Below are 24,998 nucleotides of genomic sequence, written 5' to 3' on the forward strand. Positions count from 1 at the left end.
TTTTGCAAGGGAGGGCTGCCCTGAGGGTTCGAACCGACATTTCCACACTGACAACCTAAGCAGTTGACCATTTGCATCTAACAGCAGCTCTCTCTCTTTCTCTCTCTCTGCATTTATTGTGGATTGATAAATTTAGGCCTATGAATCTAACTATTGTTAAAAATGCAGCTGCCCCATCAATACCGGTGCCTTCAGTTGCAAAGGAAGACATTCGCTCAGCCAAATTATCAGGTTCGTACTTGGATGTTGAGTTGTTTTTTTTTTAGAATTTGTGAGCCTGTTGCTCTCCTGCAAAGATTGAAATCGAAGTTTATATTTAACATGCTTTGTTGCTGTTTAGGATGCTTCTATCATTTGGAATATGTCTTAGTATGATCTGTTGAATTTCCCATGCCATTATCTCATTCATCGTTTTTCTTTTTAGAAGTTATGTATGTCATATGATTATAGCACCATGTTACATATACATTATGAATATATCCCCATCTTTACCAAGAAAACTTGAGATTCATCAGTCATACCAGTGAAATTTTCATGAAAAGAGGATAAAACGGCAAAGCTATCAATTATTGATTTTAGGCTACACAGGTCAAAGAAATCTGATACTTTCTGGGCTACACAGATGAGAAAACTGTCTACAGCATTGGGTTATTTACAAGTTGAATACCTGTAAGATGATATGTATTCTCAATATGGGAATAAAAAAAAAAGAGAAAAAAAAAATTATTATGTTGGACTAAATGATATATATATATATATATATACAGGAGTTGAAGGTCTATTTAGATGATTACTGCTGGTTGTTTTGCACATTTGAGTGATCCCTTTACTGTCGTTTCTGAGGGATATTCCCACAGTCCTATGCTAGAGGCTTTGGTTGTTTCGAAGCAGTAGGAATATTTTGAGTGGATATCTGAAAATGTGATGTTGTAAGGCTTCTAGTGAAATCAGCAAAAGGCCTGTGGAATATCGATGGTGGCAGCTGAAGCTGGAAATGACATTAGTTGGAACGTGTACTCACCATCAAGAAGCTATCAATGACAGCCATCATGTGTGCACGATCTCACAGCATATTCACTACGCCCATCTACCTGCTGGGATGGATCAATGCAACGATGGATGAGATAAGTCCTGAATTTGAGTGATAATTTACCAGCTATGCTTGCTAAATATGACACAATAATATTGGGTTGTCCTTCACCATCTGGACAAGTGTAATCCATTCCCCAACCAAAAGCATGTTTCTCTGGATCGCTGAATTTGAAATATAACTTCGTGTTACTCTGTTTCAGCTTAGGGATGCGGTGACTTCAATGAAGTCTCTGATTTTAAACAGTAATCTACAAGCTCTAGTCAATGAGTATGACAAAATATCATCAAATTCTCCTCTACCATCTTACCCTACATACTCATCTTGTAGCTTTCTTTACTGCATTCATTAGGTTGGCACTACCATAGTCTCATACACAACCTACAAACAGCATTGTTCACAGGTTTCATCCCCATCTGTGTTCGATCATCCATGTGTTGACTTTACTTAGAAATATCCACCGATTTCTCTGTAATTTGTTGTTGTTTTTTTCTTTTTTCTTTCCCCACAGTGGTTCCCAAGGAATCACTGTAGCCTTTTCTTAGTTATGATGGTTCATTCTTGAACTATTACAACTATCTTTGTTTTTTATTTATCATCCTTTTTGAACCACTGTAACATCCTCTCTCTTTGTTATGATAGTTCATTCTTGAACTATCATAACCATCATTTTTATCATCCTTTTACAGTGGTTCACCAAGAACCACTTAACATCTTCCCTTTTTGTTATGATAGTTCATTCTTGAACTATCATAACCACCATTTTTATCATTCTTTTAGAGTGGTTCACAAGGAACCACTGTAACATCTTCCTTCTTTGTTATGATAGTTCATTCTTGAACTATCATGACCATCATGTTTATTTTATCATTCTTTTTCAGTGGTTCACAGGGAACCACTGTAAGCTTCCTCTCTCTTTGTTATGATAGTTCATCCTTGAACTATCATTCTTATTTTTATCATTCTTTTAAATAGTGGTTCACAAGGAACCTTTGTAATTTCTTCTATATTTGTTATGAGAGTTCATTCTTGAGCTATCATAACTATCATTCATTTTTATTCCATCATTCTTTTACAGTGATTCACAGGGAATCACTGTAACTTCTTCTCGCTTTATTATGGTAGTTCATTACTAAATTATCATAACTCTCATTTTTCACTATGGATCACAAAAGGCCATTGTTCCCATAATAGTTTGTCACGAGTTACTACGGCCATTTTTATTCATGATGATTCTGGCCCTTGCCTTCACTCATTGCATATAGATGTTCGTATACACACACACACACACACACACACATATATATATATATATATATATATATATCCCTATATATATGCGCATTTCATAACAAATGCAAGGAAGGCCATATACATTTCTCATTCAAACATGAGTAAAGCATCTTGTGTAAGATTTTGATTAGCCATTTACACTCACATTTTTTTAAATCTCCTTTTATGTGAATGCTATATTGCAGGAACGTGAGAAAAGTTTGAAAGTAGAAATGATTCGATACTTTCGGTTCCAACATTGTAATAAGCTAAATATTAATGAAAACTTTACATTTCCAGTTTTAGATTACAATGGATGAGCATGTAAATAACATTTGTTTCATTATTTTTCTTTGTTTCTGAAAACTCACAAATGATGAAACACGAATGGCACGTACACCATTCTAATAGGAGGTAATTAATCCTAAGTTGATGATTTGCATCAATGGCCATAGTCAGGATGTGAACAAAACTTAATATTTTCATCTTTTATAGAATAACATTGGATCCACACTCGATCTTTTTCTAAAAATCATCATATTTCTAAACATTTTTTTCTTTTATTAGAGTTTAACTTAAAATTAACTCAAAATATATATCAATGGCCATAGTCAGGATATATTGAGAGTTAATTTCATTGTAAACTCTATAAAAGCACCAAAATATGTTTTATTCTTCACCTGAATTTAAATATGATTACTGTATGATACATTCAATGACCATATTCAGAGATGTATCATATCTTCAATCTTATTTTAATTCACTTAAAGAATGAAATAAGATTTTCAAAATTCAATTTTAAATTCTTTAAATTCATTCATCATTTAGGATAGAATTGCATCATATTTTTCAAAAATTCTTTTCCAAAATCCAAGTGATCTCAAATATCTTTCCCCAAATCTCTATTTCAATTCATTCTTTTATCTTATTTCAAAGATTTAAAATTCGATTTCGAAGTCCAATTGGACTTTGAAATTTCAAAATTCAATGTTATATTCAAAATTCCATTTCCAAATTCAAGTCCAATTTCAAAGTTCAATTTAACTTTGAGATCTCTGATTCATCTTCTGATTCCAAATTCAAACTTCAAATTCAAAGTCCAAATTGACTTTGAAATTCATTTGTATATTCAAAATTAAATTTCTAAATTTTAAATCTCAAAATCCAAATTCAAACTTTGGAATTCTAAATTCATCTTCAGGATTCAAACTCGAATTCCAATCAACATCTCAAAAATCCAAAATCAAAGTTTTGAGATGGATTCTGAATCTCAGAGTTCAAGTCTTTTTCTAAGTTTTAAATTCAATCTGGGTTTTCAAAACCCATATTCATCTTCAAAAGTCTCATTTGGACTTTCAAAATCCAAATCCAAAGTTAGAACCCAATTTCATCATGGATTCCAGATCTTGGATCCAATTCCACCTTTAGGATCCGGAACCCACCTTTACTTTTTGGATCTCAGACTTCAGATCCAAATTTCATTCTAGGTTCCAGATTCTGGATCCGATCCAACCTCGGATCTCAGACTTCAGATCCAAAATCCATTTTAGGATCCAGAACCCAGTTCTACTTTGGATCTCAGACTTCAGATCCAAAATCCATCTTAGGGTCCAGAGTCCAACTCTATTTTGGATCTCAGATTTCAGATCCTAAATCCATTTTAAGATCCGAAATCTATTTTAGGATCCAGAATCCAATTTCATTCCCAATTCTAGATTTCAAATCCAATTCCATTTTTTTAGATTTCATCTGAACTTCCTAAACCCATTTCTAATTTTAAATACCATTTGGATTCAAATTCCAACCTGGTTTCAAATTTTAAATTCAATTCCATTTTAAATTTTATCTCTTCTTCTAAATCTAAGTTCAAAGTCCATCTTATGACTTTGAAATTTCCTTCTTTTTCCCTTTTATCTCAGCTTCAAATAATTCTTTCTCAAAAATCAAGATTTATTCTTCCCAACTCTGATCATTTCAAAGACTTAGGGCTTCAAATCTCTGACCTATCTCAAGTTCTAAATTAGATTCAACCATTTTCTCACTCCATTATCAAGTCCATCTCAGGAAAGCTTGGAAATTTCCAAATCACATTTTCAAAAAAAGAGCATACATCCTTGCATTGCACAAGCATGATTCTTTGTGCATTTAGACTTAGAATAAATTCTTAGATACTATTTTAGCAAAACAAAAGGCATAAATTCGATCATTGGTTCGATTACCCTTGGTAAAGGCGCCAGGAACGGTCGAACCTCGTACCGACGAGTGAATCCCGTCTCTCCATTTTCCCACAATATTTCAAAACGGAGGCAAGTAATTTTCTTAAAATTTTCAAATCAAGGTCAAGTGAGACCTCGCAAAAGTATTTCTCTCTCTTCTCTTCCTTTTCTCTTCTCTTCTCTCTTCTTTTCTGTCTTTTCATTTCTCCCCTTTAAAAAAGAGGAAATAGAGGTCAGAAAGGAAAAAGAGAAGGAAGAGAGAAAAAGATACAAGAGGAAAAATTTTGCGATGATCACAGGGGATGGGGTCAACAGACCTCTGGGGTATCTAAAATACATAGAATAATCAACCCCCAGATCATCGCGTTGTTGTCCAGATATGAGTCCTCTAAGCTCAGGGGGAGGTGCAATTATCGAAACAAAGCATTAGCTTAGGTACAACGATACTTTGAATGTATGAGTGTATGGACGTTGTTGAGTCAGTCCTGCATAACCTTTGTGAAGGTGTCATGGTCAGTAGACTACTGGACCGATTGGGGAATAACCCAAATGATATCCGCACGACTAAGAGAAGCTCAGAGAGATGTTCTTAGATTCGTAGGATATGGATGTGCCAAGCATAAAGGCTTGAGCTAGACATCTATTCGGGACCTTGAAGAGGTCAAGGCTAAGTCGTGGAGACTTAAGCGGTTATTCTAAATCACAGCTCTGAAGAGGCTTATGCGAAGTCATGAAGACTTGCATGAATATTCAACTCATAGCCCTGAGGAGGCTCTTACACTATACGCTAAGTCATGGAGACTTGAGTGTCGTTATTGCTAATTGCAACCCTGAGTGGTCAACGTATTGCTTGAGTTGAATAGATGTGTGATTGCTTGCTTACCAGACCATCAGTGGTTCTGACCCCGTTTAATGGGGATTTCAGGTGTTGGACCTGCGTTGCGATATGCGGAGCAAGGCAACATCGAGTTTTAGGGTTTCTCTAGACAGAGTTGTACTGCTTCCTTTTATTTAACCTATATTGTTTTTTCCAAGCAGTGATGTTGTAATAAACATATGGTTTCGATAAAATGGAACACTTCAGTGGTCAATGAGTTGCTTGGCCACATACTTGTAATGCACCCGGGGTTTTCTAAAACTGACGACTCATTATCGTCTGATTCCGCTGCTAAAAGCTTTTCTAAGTTTCGCTCCAAAGAAAAAAAAATCATGAAAATTTCAACTTAGCTTTGTTTTGGAAATTCGGGGCGTTACACTCGGTGCCATGCCCCACTACCCGATGAAACTTTCAGGACTGGTCTCTGAATCTCTCCATGATCGTAGGAGGGCTCGTGGCTTTTGGGAGCCTGACTAATCCCTTGGTCAGCATGTACTCAAGAACTTTGTCGAGCGGCTTATCTAAAGGAGTGAAGTCTCGATCCTTGCTCCAATCTTTACGCTTTGGCTTCTCTTGATTCTTGCCTTTATGCTGAGGACTGGATTGAAGCGGTCCATCTTGGGTCTTGCCAAACTTTCCCTTCTGACCATTAGATTCCTCCAAATTGCTGCTTTGATTGCCCTGGGTGCCTTTGTTGCTGCCCCTGCTGGCCTTAGAACTTCTTGCACTGCTATCGCTTTGTTTGCTCATTGGGAAAGTGACAGATGTTTCTTCATCGGTGGGAGCTTTTCCGAAACTAGCTTCAACTTGCTTAGATAATATCTCAACCATCATCTTTTTGAACAACCGATATATGGCGGGATCAATCTCATTCTTGTTGTCCTGAACTCCCTCTCTGGCAAACCTCTGAGAGTCCATTTCTCACTTTCTGCTTGTGACTGGGGTGCTAGAGTGATGTGGTCTTTGATCTTGTCTGAACCACCCGACAATGCCAAATTCTCTCTGTCGGACAGAATGGGACCTTTTTTTTTAGAAAGATTTCAGAGAAAATTTTGATAAAAGAAGAAATCAATTTGACAGAAGATATACCACCACTAGGGATTGAGTCTGCACGAAAGGCACGACAATCGTGTCATTTTCCTGTGAGAAGAAATAAACAACTTTAGAATGTGATCAACTGAAAAGGACATCTCTTGATGAAAGAGATTTTTATTTGCAAAAAGGCAAGGAATAGAATTAGAAGATACATAGAAGAAAATTTTGAAAAATAGATGGTAATTTTTGAAAAACTTGAGAAATTGCAGGCAGGATCAGAAAAATTGAAGAAATCAGAAGAAGAAAAGAAAAATACCTCTGGGTTTTGAAAACAAAAGAGAAAATTTTGAATAATATACCCAAGGTTTTGAAAAAGGTTAATATATATAAGGAAATACAAAATATTATATAATTACAGTTGTACAAACAAGTATGCACAAACAACATTCCCTAAAGCTGACTCTAAATGCAATATTTGAAATGGCTGATAGGACCTTAATCCTGACTCTAAGATTTAGATCATCTGATTCCGATTAAGGTATGCCGATATACTCAAGCCGAAGCTCGAAGTACGTAGCATAAAAATATTTCACTGGTTCTAAGGTAATGGCTTCCCAACATCCTTGAGCACCTACCAATATACCTCGGACTATAACCCTTAGGTACGTGGTAGGGGGCGCTAACCGAAATAAGTGGTCTAGTTGTGAGGCTCTCTCCCAAACTATGGTTCAGTGAGACAGCCCAGCAACGTGAAGACCGGGATAATATAGGTAGGGATGTTTTCGAAAACATGTTCAACATGCAAATAAAACCAGAAAGCTCTAATGCAAGTCCTAAAGAGATAGAATTTAAATGAAGAGAAGCATACACTTGCATACATTGTTTGCATTCAATCCCTAGAATTGACGAGAGTTGTATTTCAGACCTAGGTCTAAGTGAACATGGAATAATCTCCTCAATATGGTCCTACCAAACCATGCTTAAATCATATATGCATTACGTCAGCTTAGGACAGAGTCTAGGCTCCTAAGGTTTGCATGGAAATGAAGCTGACATTTTAAGAATAGAGACTTAGATAATATCAAAGAAAAGCAAAAGGCAAAAATTTGACCGGACCGGGACGGGTCCCATCTCAGTCACCAAAACTGTTATCATCGCAAAAATTTTCTTCTCTTGTTTTCTCTCTCTTCCTTCTCTTTGTCTTTCTAACCTCTATTTTCCTTTTTGAAGGGGGAATAAAAGAAAGAAAAAGAAGAGAAAAGAGAAAAGAAAGAAGAGAGAGAAGAACTCTTTTGCAAAGGTCTCACTTGACCTTAATTTTGAAAAGATTTAAAAGATTACTCGCCTCCGTTTTGAAATATTTGCGGGAAAAAGAGAGACGGGATTCACTCGTCGATACGAGGTTCAACCGTTCCGGACGCCTTTACCAGAGGTAATTAAACCAATGATCGAATTTATGTCTTTCTGCTTTGCTAAAATATTATCTAAGAATTTATCCTAAGTCTGAAATGCACAAAGAATCATGCTTGTGTGAGTGCAAGGATGTATGCTCTTTTGAGAAAAAAATGATTTTGGAAATTTGGGATTTCTCAAGTATTTATGAGATACATATAATAATGGAGTGAAGAAATGATTTTTGAAAGTTGAATCTAACTTAGAACTTTGAGATAGATCTGAAAAGATATTTGAAGTTTTAAGTTTTGAAATAATCAGAGTTGGAAAAATAAATCTTGAATTTAAAAAGAATACAGAGAAAGGGGGATTTAAAGCTGAGATAGAAAAAATGAAGTTTTCAAAGTCAAAATGGACTTTGAATTTGAATCTGGGTTTCGAAGTAGAGATGAAATTTGAAAAGGAATTGAATTCCAGATTTAAAGTTTGAAATCAGGATGGAATTTGGTTTTGAGAAATCCAAATAGAATTTGAAAATAGAATTGGGTTTAAGAAATCTAGATGTGATTTGAAAATGGAATTGATTTTGAAATCTAGAATCCTAAATGGAATTGGATCTGAAATAGAGTTGGATCCGAAATCTAGAATCCTAAATAGAATTGGATCCAAAGTCTAGGATCCAAAATAGAGTTGGATCTGAAATCTGGAATCCTAAATGGAATTGGATCCGAAGTCTAGGATCCAAAATGGAGTTGGATCCGAAATCTAGAATCCTAAATGGAATTGGATCCAAAGTCTGAAATCCAAGATGAGATTGGTTTTTGAAGATCTGAATCGAAAGTGGAATTGGGTTCTAAATTTAGAACCCAAGATGGAATTTGAATTTTTGAAGATCCAAAATGGGACTTCGAAGATGGATCTGGATTTTGGAAAATCCAGAATTTTGAATTTAAAATTTAGGGAAAATCGAATTCTGAGATTTAGAATTAATCTCAAAACTTTGATTTTGAATTTGAGAATCAAGACTAGAACTTTGAAGATAAAGAATAAACTTGATTTTTAAAGTTTGAATTAGAAATCAGAAGATGAATCAGAAATTTCAAAGTTTAATTTAAACTCTGAAATTTGATCTGAGATGTTAATTTAAATTTGAAATTGAATTCTAAAAATGAATTTGGAATTCCAAAGTTGAGTTGAACTTTGAAATTTGATTTGAATTGGAAATTGAATAAGAAGAGAATTTTGAAATCTCAAAGTCAAATTGGACTTTGAAATTAAAATTTGAATCTTTGAAATAAGATAGAAGAATGAATTGAAATAGAAATTGAAGATGGATTTGAGAAGTGAAGAAGATACTTGAAGAATTATTTCATAATCACTTGGATTTTGAAAAAGAATTTTCAAAATATGATGCAATTTTATCCTAAATGATGAAATGAATTAAAGAATTTGAAATTGAATTTGAAAAGCATATTTCATTCTTTAAATGAATTGAAATAAGATTGAGGATATAATACATCCCTGACTATGGTCATTGAATGTATTATATAATAATCATATTTGAATTCAGGTGAAGAATAAAACATATTTTGATGCTTTTATAGAGTTTAAAATGAAATTAACTCTCAATATATCCTGACTATGGCCATTGATATATATTTTGAATTAATTTTAAGTTCAACTTTGATAAAAGAAGAAAAATATTTAGGAAACATGATGAACTTTGAAAAGGATTCAGTGTGGGTCCATTGTTATTCCATAAAAGATGAAAATCCTCAGTTTTGTTCACATCCTGACTATGGCCATTGATGCAAATCATCGACTTTGGATTTAATCTCCTCCTATTAGAATGGTGCACGTGTCATTTGTGTTCCCATTTGTGAATTTTTGGAATAAAAAAAATTGATATAAGACAGGCATTTCTATGAAAATGGATGCTCATATATTCTAATCTAGTACATGGAGTGGAAATTTCTCATTAGCACCTAAGTATTACAACTTGTAAAAGGAAATTGAATTTACAATTTCTAGGCTAGGGAAACAAAATGATATTTTTTACATATTTTCCTGCAAAAGGTGAGTTAACACGAATAATAGGAAAAAGGGATATCATATCAAAAGCCAACATGCATATATCTAAGAATCAAGTGGAAATATATACAATATGCTAAATTAATGAAAAAAATATATGCTTTACTATTGAAGATATATACATGCTAATCCCTAAGCTAAATGAAAATCTACTTGAGAAAGCATATATGATGGTATATATATATGGAAGACAATAAATGGGCAGGTTGCAGAGAAAGGAATGACACCCATTAAAATGGCCATACAAATGCAGGAAATTTATGAAAGGGATTAGCCTTTCACGCAAGGTACGTGCAAGGAAGATGTTGGATGGTGGATGCTACAATAAATGATGCAAGGGTAGGTGGAATGATAGGTGAAGGCTATGAGAATATGATGAAGTCGGTGATAGGGGTAATTGTAGCAGGTAAAATGATGGCAGCAATGGATGGAACCTTCCAGCAGTATGCTGATATGATGAAACCACATGGATGAAGTGGCATATGTAGGGAAATGATGCAGTGGCCAGTGTATCAGCATATGTGCTGGATGCCCTGAGGTGGTGGTGATGGGGCGATGTTTGGAAGGTGGCCGGCATGCACAAATATGGGCAGTGACTGTTCCAGATATATGAAAGGTGGGTGCCTTTGTACTATTGGCAGAACTAGTCTGGGAAAAACAACAGATATCTGCTGGTGTTATGATAGTGTGGATGGCATTTACAACAGGAATTTGATAGGTTGGAAAGGGGAAGTGTAATGACACATAAGCCACTGTGAAGGGTGGTAGCAAATGGAAATAGCAAGTAAGGGGTGCAAACAAAGTGCAAGCTGAAAAATTTCATAAAATGCAAATGTTGCTGTATTGGGAAGTATTGTGACAAGATATGAGATGAATGCACATCTTAGAAAAATGAAGAAGAAGAAGCCTTAGCCGTGGGGGGGGGGGGAGGGGAGGCTTCTGCGGACATCCAAAAGTAGAGCTACATCCATGCCCCAACGTTGTTGTAGAGAGTTTTGTAGGTGTTTCCAGCAGAATCAAGGGCATCAGTTCTCTCACAGATCGTGTGGCTCATTCTGGCCATCTCAGCAATACAACCTGAATTGTCACTAACAGGACCATAAGCATCAACGGCCAGCCCAGTGGCAATTGGTCTGAGTATTCCAAGGGCAGCGATTGCAATCCCGTACATAGCAGCAATGCTGAAACTAACATAGATGCTCAGATCAATAGCGAAAATTGGGATGATAATGGACTTATATCCCAAGGCCAGGCCAAAAAATAAATAAATAAATAACATTGGTTGCAGCACCAGTCCTGCAAACCTCTGCAACATCCTGAACGGGACCATAGGCATTGTTGGCGAAATAATCAGTTACAAATCCAATAATAAGACCAAACCATAAATCGATGGTAACATAGAAGAAAAGTTGCCAGTTCCTCACAATCTCCTGAACTCCGAAATTGAAAATTGTGAAGGCTAATCCAATGCATCACATACTAAAATATCATGTTCTTACATTGATTAAAAAAAAAGTAAGCTAAATAGCAGAGCTAGATAAAGTTAATCTAAGTAAATGGATATATCAAAATGACAAATGTATCCAACAATGATACTTAAAAATCCTATAGATGGCAGAAAACATATGCCAAAGGAGAGGGAAAGGATTAATGACAGAATGATGAACTTATGATGCTAAAATACAGGGGCACAAGCTAATGCTGATGGATGTTATGGGACAAGTATATGCATAGGAATACAGTTAATGTTAGTGAAAGAAAAAAAAATGCATAAGGGTAAATAAAAGTATAAATGAAGCATAAATCTATGCTCGTGATGGATCACATATCATGATAACGCATCTCTAGTCAAAAAAAAAAAGGGAGAACTCTATGAATGATTTAAACAAAGAATTTGATTATAAATCAAAACTAGACATCTCTTTCTTCTTCTTCTTTTTCTTTTTCTTTTTTTAAGAATGGATTCTGATAGGGGAGAGGGGAAGGCAAATTAATGGTTTACCTGTTGTATGCCCCTCATAATGAGACAGTTATCTGGAACCAAAATCCTAACAATTTTCTTTAGCCCTGTAGGTTTTCTTTACCAACAAAGTCATCCTCCAAAACCTTTGCATCGTCATTTTCAGAATTTAGCGCATCAACACCACCATTACCATTGAGCTTGGTTTTATATTGGCTGAAAACCTTCAGCCAAACTCTACGTGGGCACCCTTCGTGATTATTATACATAGAACAGATTCAACCAGCAGATGAATCCTGGTATGTCTCTTTTTAAATCTATCATGGCACAACCTCTTAGAGGTTTGTTTAGCGTAACCACCATTACCAAGCTTCATATTCTCAGAAACATGTACCACTTAGAACACCAGAAACAAAATAACGAATCGATCCAGGCAAATGTCATTAAAGTTAAACATGGAGATGGTAAAAATGACCCAAAAGTCAGCATAGAAACAGGAGAAAGAATGAAAGAAATGGCATATCAAACATTGAGAATGTGATATAGCACAATGAATGCTAAAAAAAATTGTAACGGAAGTAAGAAAAGGGGATTCAAAGTAGATTCTTATCATGAATGTGAATCAATTCAAGATAAAACAGATGCAATTTAATGTAAGCACCATCACGGGGAATACAAACAAGAACTAGATCGGGGCCCCTATGAATTACAAGGGATCATTGAATAGCACTAACACGTATTCGGATTCACATAAACTGAAGAAAAATCAAAAGAAATTACCAAAAGATAAAGTGAAATGAAAAAAGAAAAAAAAAAGAAATCCAGCAACGTTGCACACGGATAGATCGATCTATAATGAGCAAATCGATGTTATCAAGTGGAGCCTTAATGGAGTAGGGACCGATGTTGGAATACAAAAATTCCATTACTGTAGCATTCGGCAGATCGGTCCTGCGATACGCAGATCAATCTTACCGTGATGCATTTAAAATAAAGAGAAAAGGTGAAAGTAGATAGAATCAGAACAAAATAATAGCATAAGAAAACACTTAAAGAAGAATCGAGGGATGGAAATGGAAGCGTTACCCTTTTTTTATTTAGGGATTTTGACAGAGGATTTTGATCTCCTTCAAATAACCGTAGAGAAGGCACCTCGAGAAGTTGTTCTTCGACTCTTGTAGGGGAGGTCTCAGAGAGAGGAATGAGGAATGGAGAAGAGGGGATCAGAGGAAAAGCGCAATGGTGGGGTGAAGACGAATCAGAGAAGTTGAAGAAGGGGAACATGCGGGGGTGAGAGCGGATGGCTTATTGACCCCCTGAGGGTCGATTTTATAGGAGATGGCTGTTAGGCCTCTCTCAGATCGGGTCCCCTCCATTTTGAAGTTTCTTAAAACAATGGTTCTTTTGTAAAAAAAATTCTAAAAGAAGGTTTTCACTAAAACAACTTACATAAAAAGGGGTTTCTCAACCATTTTTTCATATTTTTCTTTTCTATTTTTCTTTTTTTTGGTTCTTTTCTTTGCATTTTCTACATTTTTTTGTATTTTTGAAAATAAAAATTCTAAAACTATGGGATTTCTAAACTATTTATAAAAATTTACAAATATTTACAAAAGAAGGCTTTTCTGAGAGTTTGAGTTTATCTTTTGGAATTTTCTTTAGAAAACGAGTTTACATCCGGATTTTGAGAAAATATTCGAGGTTTAAACCTTGAATCGAGAAATACAGAGTTGTGGATCCAACAAAATACCAGATGGACTGTCTGAGCCTTTCAGAAATTATTTTTGGTATTTTTGAAATTTTAATTTGAAAATTTAGATAATGAGGCTCAGATTTGGGTTTTGACACTAGATCCGGATCCGAAATTGAGTCAGATACATAAAAAAATATAGTTTATTCCAGAAAATCCAAAGAATAACTAAAATTTAAATTGGAATTGACTCGATTTACTCAGAAAATGGGAGTCAGGGGAAAAAAAGAAATATTTACAACATTTTGAAAAAATTGGGGTGTTCACAAAGATACGTTGTCCTACTTTCTTAGGGTATAAAAGCAATGCTTACAATTTTGTTAACTATAACAATTGATACATGTATTCCACATTGTATGTGAAATTTTGTTGTCTTGAAAAAGTTATTTGGGCCAAGTAGGAGATGTTGATAATTTTATATGGCCTTGCATAACTTTTAATGAAATCAATGAATATTCAAATATTGCCATGAATATGTTCATGAACTGTTATTCTAGTATTACATGCAATTATGACTTATGCAAGATCTTATCATAGTTTTACCAGTTTTGGTTGGAATACGATCTCATTTGAAACCTTATATAAGTTGTGTCAATTTGGATATGAAAAAAAAAACTCCAACTTCAGAACTTTGACTACACTACCTTTGATATCTCATAAATCAGGTTAGGGATATAAGCTAGAGAGAGATAGGATGATGCATTGTATCTTATTCTTTTTTTTATAGTAGGGTTTCTTGATGATGAGGTCTTCAAGATATAAACCTACACACAACATCAATATAGGAAAATTACCTCAGTATCTGACAAAGACCGTGGAGTATGTAAGTAGACCTGACATTGTCTCTCTTTCAGTTAGGCAATTTAATATGTGATAAGGCAGGTAGCCCTATTGAGAGACAATGGTTAATAACCACACTCATTAGTAGCCTTCGAGATAGGATTCACTATGAGAGCTTTGGTCTTAGACAATCAGCATGCCTTATATTTTTAGCGTGAGAACATTATAATAAGTCCAAATCTCTATTACGCCAAATATGCATATAATGAGTCAAATATGTGATTTTCCAAACAAATTTGTTTATAAATCTTATTTTGGGGACATGCTTATAATTACTGTGTTTGTTAAATTTGGTTTTGGCATCTAAAAATTCTCTACAAATTTTAGAGTCTTATTTTAATTAGAAATATTACATAATGAAGGATGACCTTGTCAATTAAGAAAGTGTGGTTGGAGGTTGGTATCAACTGGGACAACTTTTTTTAATGGAAACTAGAGTTTTCATACTCTATAAATAGAGAGTCTCACCCTAAAGAGGAGCAATAAAAAAATTCTTCTGGGTAGCCTTGTGATATGTAGCCAGAGGCAAGCCTAGGTCCACCCCCATTCAATGTGCTCCTAAACTTAGGATGGACACAAAAGATTGAGCTCAATTATATTTTGATGGCGACTTAAGTTCAAGTAAGTTGATCTAACCTTGTGCCTTATTTTTTTAATCAACATGGATTTGAGAACTTTGACTAATGAAAGATAATTTTTCTTTGTCTCTTTATTTATGTCATTATTGATTTATGTATATTATTTATTCAAATTCATGTTTAGATCCTATACATATATTCGGGTCGGATCATAACCCAAAATCATATAACACTTGACATAGACAACTTGCAAAAGCCATAACTTTGCAACCATAAATAAGAATTATGTTATTTTTGAAGTGTTGTAAAAATTATTCAATTATTTAAATTATTTTTTAAGATAAACATAATTTTTTATTACTTTATATCTAAAATTATATAATAATTAAATTGTTTCTGTTTTGGCAAATTCAGTTGCTTATTTAAATAAGTTAGATCTTATTTCAGATCTTAGCTAAAATCATATTTATGATTGTTGATTATAATTATATGTTTGTTTATAATTAGAAGTGTTTATTATTTGAAATTTGATTCATCTAGTTAATCTTAAATATTTCAATTGATTATATATACTAATTTAAAATATTGATTTGGTCATAGAGATTTTATTTGCATATTTAAATTGATATATCATATATGGACCATGTATATATATAACTAATCTTATTACTATGATTATTTTAAATATAAAAATAAATAAATAAAAGATTCAATTATTTCACATAAAATAAAATAATGAAATTATATACTTAATTACAATCATATTACATGTCATACTTATTAATAATATCCTTTATAATATTTGAATTTCATAAAGTTTATAAGTTATTTTTTTAATCATATCCTGCCACATTTTCCAACATGAACTTTGCTTTCCAATGGAGAAGGATGGCACGACAAACAAGTTGTGCGACAAGCAGCTGGTAAAGAAGTCATCCAAACTCGTAAAGTAAGCTCGACATGATGAACATAAACACTATTTTTTCATTGTGAAAACATGAACCATTCGTAGATTCTTGACAAAAGGATCATTTTTTTGTAAACCTATTTCTTCCGGCTCTAAAACAATGTGGGTTTTTTTTTTAAAACAAGCCCATTCAAATTCAACCCGTTTAACTTAGGCTCATTATGAGCTCTAAAGGATGAGCCAAACTTGAACACTTTAAGCCCAGCTCGTTTACCAAGCCTAGGCCCACAAGTTCCATATAAAATACCTGTCGCTTGGTGCAAAACCCAGCAGGCTCCACCGGCTGATTCCCCGCAGAGCGTCTTATTCATCCCTTCAGCAAACAGGGACCAATTCATATCAAAGGAGATCAAACAAACCCATTTTGAAACGATGGGTGGCTGTCAGCAGCGCTGAATAATGCAGAGCTGCTGCATATAATGAGAACACACAAAATTGTGTATAACTGTACATGCTAATCATCCTAGAGCGGATCCTGTCAAACGCTGGGTGAGCGTTTACAACCACATACCCCACCCCTTTTTACAAATGGATCACGGATAGGTGGGGATTGTAGTTGTAAATGCTGGGTGAGATTGCCAGCGTTTGACAGGATCAGCTCTCGAAACACCCAAAGAGGGTGGCACAGTGGGTGGGGGCTTTAGCCGTTAGATGGGTGGTTAAGGTTCCATCCATATGAGTGTCACCTTCTGCACAAGTTGACGCTCAGAGTAGGCCTTGGATGGGTCCTAGGAGCTAGCTAACCCTAAGTATAACAGGTTGAGCCAGCAAAACCAGTCTTCGTGTCTCGTGGGGTTTCTTCAAATTATATATAAAAAAAACTGTATGTGCGAATCACGATAAACCACTTAATACAAAAAAAAATCGTTATGAAATGACGATGAATTGAAATTTTATCGAAAATTTCACGTTTATGAGTTTATCTCATAAAACTACGATACATTTAAAGTACCGCCGATACTGTAACTAAGCTGAAGAGAGACAGGGGCGGGGGGGGGTGTTCTAGGAAGAACCCTAAGTTTTCCATTAACAAGGATAAAGAAGCAAGGAACCTAGGGTTTCCGAACACAAGGGTGCGTACCCCTACCCTCCCTCGATTCACAATCCTTCCTCACTTGTCGTCTTCATTTGCGGCATCGTCGTCTCCGGTGGCGAAGATTGCAAACCCTCGACGCGAATTCCTCTCCTCTCCAAGGATTCGAAGAAGGGGTTGACGATCCGTCGGTAGTGTGGGGGACGCGACGCCTCCTCCTCGGCGTCGACCTCCACGCGGGAGACCATGATGCCGGAGAGCCTGAACCCCAGGTTGTGGCCGACCCTCGCGGCGACGCCGGCGTCCCAGAAGCTCTTGCAGCGGGGTACCCTGTTCACCTTGGCCCTGTACTCCGCCAGGAACTCCGGCTCCATCGAGTCCGCCATCGCGACTATGGAGTCGGTGCCGGGGCTCACGACGACGGCCGAGATCTTCCTGCAGCTCAGGGCCAGCCTCAGACGGTGCGTCGCCACGGCCATGGGACAGAGGAGAGAGACTTGGCGAAGTCTAGGGGCGTTTGTGGGTATTCCACTGAGTGAGTAACAGTTGTAAATGAAGCCTTAGCCAAGTTCGGCGATACTTTTTTCTTTTCCTTTTTGGCATATTATCACACACACATATATATAGTTCGGTTACGTCTTCGGATTTGACTCAGATCCGAATCGGGATTCAGATCTACTGTTCACATTTTGGATTCAGATCAGATTCGGATACAGCATGATTCGAACCCGAATATGTTCCGTTTGCACCCCTGTTTCGATGACGCTGCATAAACTAGTTTTTGCCCCTGAAACTAGTTTTCAAAAAACTGCTGGGGATGCCCACCCCAGCTTCCCGACCACACTATGCATCACCTTGAATCGAAACGGAGCTATTTTTTATGGTAATGGATCCTATCACGATCCATTTGGGGTTTGGACTCATTGAACCAGTGCCCATCTAAAGCATACAAGAGTCAGTCCAGTCAACTTTGACCAAGCAAAGTTTAGATTTAGGTGCGGTTGCATCGTGGGTGGGACGTAGGGGTGGCAACCAGCCCCGCTAATGGATTGGGCAGCCCAGTCAAAGCCCGGCCCGTCAGTTAATGGGACCGACCATAAGTCCTATTCGGGCCTGCCCATTAGGTCTGTGAGCCTATTTGGGCTCAGTCGAGCCAGAACATCAATAAATAAAAGTTCTCTCTCTCACACACACCAGGCCAGAGGCCCACTTCAGGCTGAGCCAAGATACAACAAATTAATGGCCCAGGCCCCTCAGTGGCCACCTCTAGTGGGACACAAGCTGCCCGCATCTTTTTATCCAAGACAGAAGAGTTAGACCCTTGAGGAGATGTTTGATTGTGTAGACAGTAATGTCTGTGGGTCACCATCCAGGTGGTATCCTGGTATGGTAAGCGGGGTCCTGTTTCAAGTTGAAGGCCCAGGTTCGAATTCAAGATATCTGGTAGGGGTCTGCCTAGGGATGGCAATGGATCGGGGTGGGTGACAAGGTTTTCACATAGGGATGGCAGTGGACCGGGGGAAAGTGGAGCCCCACCTTGCCCCATTTGGACCGGGGATCAAGGTTGAAATTCATCCCCGTGCGGGGATGGACTGACCCTTTCCCCCGCCCCCGCCCCCGCCCCACCCCACCCCCGCTCCTTCATATTTTATATTCTTTTACTAACCCTAACCCTATTTTATCAATCGGAGTCATCGTCGTCTCCTCTTTCCCTTTTCCAACTGCATTCTCACTGGAGCCAAGCCGTCGTCGACCATCGAACGCCGATGCCCCTCCTCTTCCCATCTTCCTCGCCTTCTTCTTCTTCTTCCCCTTCTTTCTTCTTCTCCCCTCTCTGATCTGTCGCCACATTCCCCTCTGTCCGAGCATCCAGAGGCAGCCACCACCCATTGCGGCCGGTCATTGTGTTGGCCACCCCTACCATTGCGTTTCCCTACATTTCCACCACCGATGCTAGGATTTTTGGTAAGCTACTACCCCTATCCAATCTGGATCCCAATTCTAATCTGTTTAGCCTATGAAGGGCCCTGCGGACTCCCCGCAATTTGGGTTTCGAGGGGTTGGATTTGGTCTGCCCCAGATAAACTCTGCCACCACCGTTCCATCCACCAAAAGTCTTCTCTCTGCCCGCCATGTTTAGCGTGATCGCATAGGTAAAGCCCCAAACTTGTTCTTCCATGATTCATCCTTCGTTAACGGCTATCTCCATTCTTTCCCCTTTTATGTCTCATGCTATTAATCTTCATCTCACTTCTCACAATGGGACGCATATTCAGAAGTGTCTTGTTGGTGTAGCATTGAGAGGAATCCTGGCCGCCGCCATCACCTTAGAGGAGCGCAGATGCATCTCCACAACTCAAAAGCACGACCCGCCTCCAACCCCTGAGATACATACACTTACGATGCTCCCAGTGCCCTCTTTCTGATTCACGTTTCTACATTTTTTTTGGGGATTCATGCTATTGATATTATTTTTTGGGCAAAACCAAGTTTCTATACCAATACATCTGATTGCCGCGTAGTTTCATGACGAAAAAATAAATTCCCTTCAAATTTGCGATGACATCACTATGTGTGTCTGTGCGTCTTCTTCTTCTTCCACGAGAGCATTGTTCCCGTTGATCACGGTTATGCTAAAAAAACTGTGAAGACAAGGGGCTTAAGAATGTGATCAGATCTCCTTACGATTAATCACATGAAAAAAATTGCAAGTTCTACCCAACACATTGTTCTCTTTTGCTGACTCTTAACGCTTCAACTAAAACGACGCGGATGGGGCAGGGACAGGGGACGAGGCGGGGGCGGGGTGGGGCTGGGGACGGGGATTAGTATTTTGAGACGGGGCGGGGGTGGAGGTCCAAAGTCCCCCCACCACGGGGATGGAGGTTGAATTTTTGAGACGGGGCGGGGGTGGAGACCCTGTCCCCGCCCCGGTCCACTGCCATCCCTATTTTCACCCCTGCCTCATCTCAAAATCCACACCTCCATTCCCGCCTTCATCCCAATACGGGAATGGATTTTAACCTCCACCCCCGCCTCTGCGCCCAGCCAGCGGTGTTCATACAGGATTGATCTACAATCAAACGGCCACGAAGGGTTTAACTCTTATGTCCTAAATTTTTGAGACCAATCGGCTACAAGGGGGACCGTTTAGTCCCCACCCTTGCTGCTGTCAAATGGGAACGCTTGAGCTCCTTTTTCCTGAATTTAATAGAAGCATCCGAGCTGCCGCGCTTCTTTCATAAATGATTGTAATGGTGAGACCTATTTCACAAAATTTGGCCTCGGGATTTTTTCTTTGCAAGGTAAAATCGCACCATATATTAGGGGGGTTGTTTGTTTCACGCTGCAGAAATGAGAATCAGTGGAAAGTGAACCCCCTCCAAAGCCTCCTTGGCGGAAAATGCATCCCCATGGGGGGGGGGGAGTGACACGGGTTTTCATTGAAACCCTTAAATTTAAATCTAGAGATCTGAATCCAGATTGAGAGCTAACGGATAAAGTAGAGCAGGATTCGGATCCGAGTTTTTGCATGATAATACTGGACCCGAGAAGAGAAAGTCAGGAACAATTTGTTTTTTTTGCAGGCAAAAACAATAAAAAGGATCAGTTTTTATCTGGGCCAGAATGTAAGCCCCATATAAAAAATTGTCATCCAAATCCGAAACTGAGAAGGACTGACTGGAAGAACCGCAACCCGATTCAATTACTCATTTGAAACTGATTCTGAGATCCATATCCGAGAATCATAACCCAGAATAAACTGTCAATAACGGATCAAAGACTCAAACCCATCAGATCCATTTGCACGATCAAGTTGAGACTGTACCTTCATCTTCCTGCTATTCAAACTCTCTCTCCCTCTTTGATTCGAGGGGCTTTCCCCTAGCTCACACCAATGGAGTTTTTGCGGGAGAATTCTGGCCATTGTATCTCCATCGTCAAATTCCACCCGTTCATCTGTTGTCTCGTCCTCTCCAACTACCCGAGCTCCGTCAAGCGAATCCGGTAAGGTTTCTTTCTTACTTTTGATTTTGCTATTCCCATTTTTCTTTTCATAAATTACGCTAAAATCTCGAAATCTCTCCCAAAAATGTAAATTTTTGAGGTTTTTGTGTCTCATGGGAGAATTCATTAAGGTTTTTCCATTAGAAAAGTAAGGCGAATCTGAAATGGTCTCTTTGGATAGAAATTTTGTGCAATCCGTAACTTTTAGGTGTTATGGATTCCGCGGACGGTTCTTCTAGGGTTTATTGAAGCTTATTTTATTTGTTTTTGAATTTTGGCGGCAATTCGTCTGTTTGCCAATCTAAAGGATGGATATTGGATTTTGAATCTTCAAGTCGGTCTGACGGCGTGAAAATTGGGGTGGTTTCCGTTGTCATGGGTGTTGTCTGATATTTGGGGGATTTCCTTCATCATGTCAAAGCAATTCAGTGAAGGCCTAATGATGCTCCAGTTAGAAGGTTGGAGAAATGGGGAAATATATTAGTTAAAAGAGGTCGGGGTAGGCCTAGGAAGACTTGGATGGAGATGATAGGAAAGGATATGAATGCTTTGAACCTCACCGAGGACATGGCATTGGATAGAAATGATTGGAGGAAAAGGATTCATGTGGAAGACCCAAAATGAATTTCTTTTTTTGGTTCATATCGCTGACCCCAATTGTTTTGGGATGAAGGCGTAGTTGTTGTTGTTTGTTGTTGTATGTCAAAGCAATTCACTTTGAATTCTGATATTTGGCCTGTTGGTTGTAGAAAATTGTTTTTCATGTCTGAAGTGGGATTTGTGTCAAAATTTTCTCACTTATAATCTCGGAAGACGAAGTTCTTGATTGGATCTCCTCCCTAACGTGCCGGCTTTATTGTTAATTTTCACGTTTTTTTTTTCTTTTTCGAATATCATCATTGTAGTAGACAAGTAAGCTTTTCCATACCATACAAATGTGGTACGAGCCCACGCAAAGTGAATTTGTTATAACATGCCTGCGTTATTATAACTTGCTTCTTTGTGTGTATATATATATATATAATCACTATAATACGAGAACTAATGTACAAACGACTATTTTTATGGACTTTTTTTTCTTTTCTCTTTAATCTACTGGTACAGATGTGATCTACATGCTTGGTTTTATAAGAACCCGCTCTTGAATCAGCCAATTTTGATGCATAAAGGTGACTTTTTTAAGGTTTCAAAATCAATGGCTCATAATCTTAATAAATATTCAAGCATTCAAAAATCACATTTATTCATCGAAAATACATGATCCAATGGTTGATTCTAGCAAATTCACCATGCTAAGCACATCCACATGGTTGGATTTGCAAAAAAAGGGTTGGAAATGCCCATATTTCTAGTTCTCATATTCTAGTTACTCTCTCTCTATATATATATATACTCTCTCTCTCTCTCTCTCTCTCTCTCTCTCTCTCTATATATATATATATATATATATATATATATATATATATATATATATATATATATATATATATATATATATACGGGGAAAAGAAAACCAGTAAAGTGGGCACCGTGCTAAATGAAATATGATATTGGATTTCCGATGTTTTTCTTGAAATTTTGATTCCATAGATGTGTTCAACATGATTGATTTACTAGAAATTGATACTTGGATCATGCATTTTGGATGAAAAAAATGGTAGTTGGAACCTCAAAAATTTATGAAAATTGTACGTTGTTGATTTTTGAAACCTTATAAAACCTATCCATGCATCAGAATCAAATGCTCCAAGAAGTGATTCCTATAAAAATAAGCAAATAGATCATATATGTAGGGTCAGAATTTCGAAAACCAAAAATCCAATAGCATGTTTCATTTAGCACCGTATTCATTTTTTAGGTTTCCATTTCTCTCTCTCTCTCTCTCTCTCTCTCTCTCTATATATATATATATATATATATATATATATATATATATATATATATATATATATAACACCAGTGCCATCAATGGCCCAAGTTGCACAGTGCACGTCACACTAAAAGTGTGTGTCTTTAGCAGCGGGTACTAACCGCCACTAAAGACCCAAGGGGTCTTTACTAGCTGTTACTGCCTGCCGCTAAAGCTCTTTTTAGTGAGAAAAAGATGCATGCTATGTCACCTGGGTACGAGTACAAGTACAAAGGCTACAACATGACAATTCCAAAAAATGTGCATACGAGGACACAACTATATATATATATATATATTAAATATCACATCAATTCAAAATAAATTTTAAAAAAACTGAATATAATCTAAATATATATGCTATATCTAAAATATATATTATATACTGAAAATATGAAGTTATAAACTGAAAATATAACTATAAATTATAAATGAAACTTGTATGTTAGGAGGGTAAAATGGCGTGTCCGGGTGTCGACGTCTGTCGACACGAGGATACGCATGTCGACACAGGTACGGAGGGCAAAATGGAGTGTTCGGGTACCATAGGCTGCATGGCATCCATCTCATAAGTGATGGGTGTCGCACGAGCATAGTAGCTATTCTCTTCTCTTTATATATATAATTAGAATATGAGAACTGAAAATATGAGAACTACTGTGTGAACCAAGGTTATAAGTAGTGTATCATTACTTGTATCAGTTGACCCAATAGTAACACCATATCGTAAATGTATCATAATTTTTTAATAACAAAATTCAAAAAAATCCAAAAATATCAAGAAAAATTAAAAAATTAAGTAAATTTCTAAAAAAATCATATGACATAAAATAATAATGAATTGCATAAACCACATACATAAAATCACCTTATGAAGCATTTATGTCTCTGTTACATACCACAAGAGTCATACTTTCATATTACATAAACAAAAATATCTCACAAGAACAAGTTTTTTAATAAGAAATGAATACATGAAACATCAATAATCATAATTATCTTCATTATCTTCTTCTTCTTCTCCATCTTTGACATCCACATCGTCCCCAAGATACGTGGGGTCTCATCATCTACCTCTTGTGCTCCTTCTATGTTAATCCATTCAATGTCCTCTTCATTTAAAAGAACCCCTGCTTCTTCTTCAACTTATGTATCAAATTCATCAAAATGTTTCAAACTGATAGGACTGAATTGTTTTTTATGCCTCGTTGCTGATAACTTTTTTATTTGCTTAAAAAGATGACATAAAAAATTAAAATTAGTTGAGTTTTGAATGAAATTAACAAATAAACTTTAAAATTCTATATACCACTGCCTCAGTCGCAAGTTGTAGCGAACATAGATGAGGTCATTGAGCCTTTTGTGCTCCAATCAATTACAAGACAATAACAAATATACAATCTAACAAAACATCATAACTAAATAACAATTTGAATTTAAAATTGAAATAGACAAAATAAATTACTTGAACGCATTATGGCATGGTTTCACACTGCTGCAGTTCTCCCCATATTATACAATGCATTATCATAAGTTTTCATTTTCTTAAGAATTTGATCTTGAATGCTATAATCAGGGTTCAACCTTTCGATGCAATCCAAAAGTCCCTTGTTGACTTCTTTGTCCATTTTAAAAGTAGGAAAATATATAAATGCAGGATTTAAATAGTATGCTACAACATGAAAAAGTTAATGAAATTGCCCAGTCCACTTATGATCAATGATGTTCCATAAAGGTATCTAGAAGTTTTTCTTCTCCTTCAAACCTCTTTTGCCTTATCCATGGCCTCATAGAGATAACCCATAGCTGACCTGTCTTTACTGTCAACTAATCGAAGCACTTTCACCAAAGGTATAGTTATTCTCAATAACTTCATGAATAAATCCCAGAATTCACTTCTGAATACAATTTCTCTGGGATTTCTTTTATGTGCATGGAGATATGCATTCCATTCATCTGATGAAAACATTTTTTTTAGTG

At 36.8% G+C, this 24,998-nt stretch overlaps 1 protein-coding gene and 1 pseudogene across 1 annotated transcript; both read right to left on the bottom strand.

Annotated features, from left to right (window-relative positions):
• Positions 1-10,934: 10,934 nt before the first annotated feature.
• Positions 10,935-16,306, bottom strand: LOC149843092 (pyrophosphate-energized vacuolar membrane proton pump 1 pseudogene; annotated as a pseudogene).
• A 722-nt stretch (positions 16,307-17,028) lies between these two features.
• LOC149843093 (Ribosomal L18p/L5e family protein) lies at positions 17,029-17,671 on the bottom strand. Its single transcript, XM_090001690.1, has one exon. The coding sequence runs from the start codon at positions 17,578-17,580 to the stop codon at positions 17,167-17,169; it is 414 nt and encodes a 137-aa protein (XP_089857816.1). The 5' UTR covers positions 17,581-17,671; the 3' UTR covers positions 17,029-17,166.
• Positions 17,672-24,998: the final 7,327 nt, after the last annotated feature.

This window comes from Nuphar pumila, chromosome 3 (genome assembly GCF_984573655.1).
Source record: "Nuphar pumila chromosome 3, dmNupPumi1.hap1.1, whole genome shotgun sequence".
Lineage (NCBI taxonomy): Eukaryota > Viridiplantae > Streptophyta > Magnoliopsida > Nymphaeales > Nymphaeaceae > Nuphar > Nuphar pumila.

Excerpts from the sequence above, each read along its gene's own strand:
- LOC149843093 (XM_090001690.1), bottom strand. The coding sequence starts at position 17,580 with ATGGCCGTGGCGACGCACCGTCTGAGGCTGGCCCTGAGCTGCAGGAAG.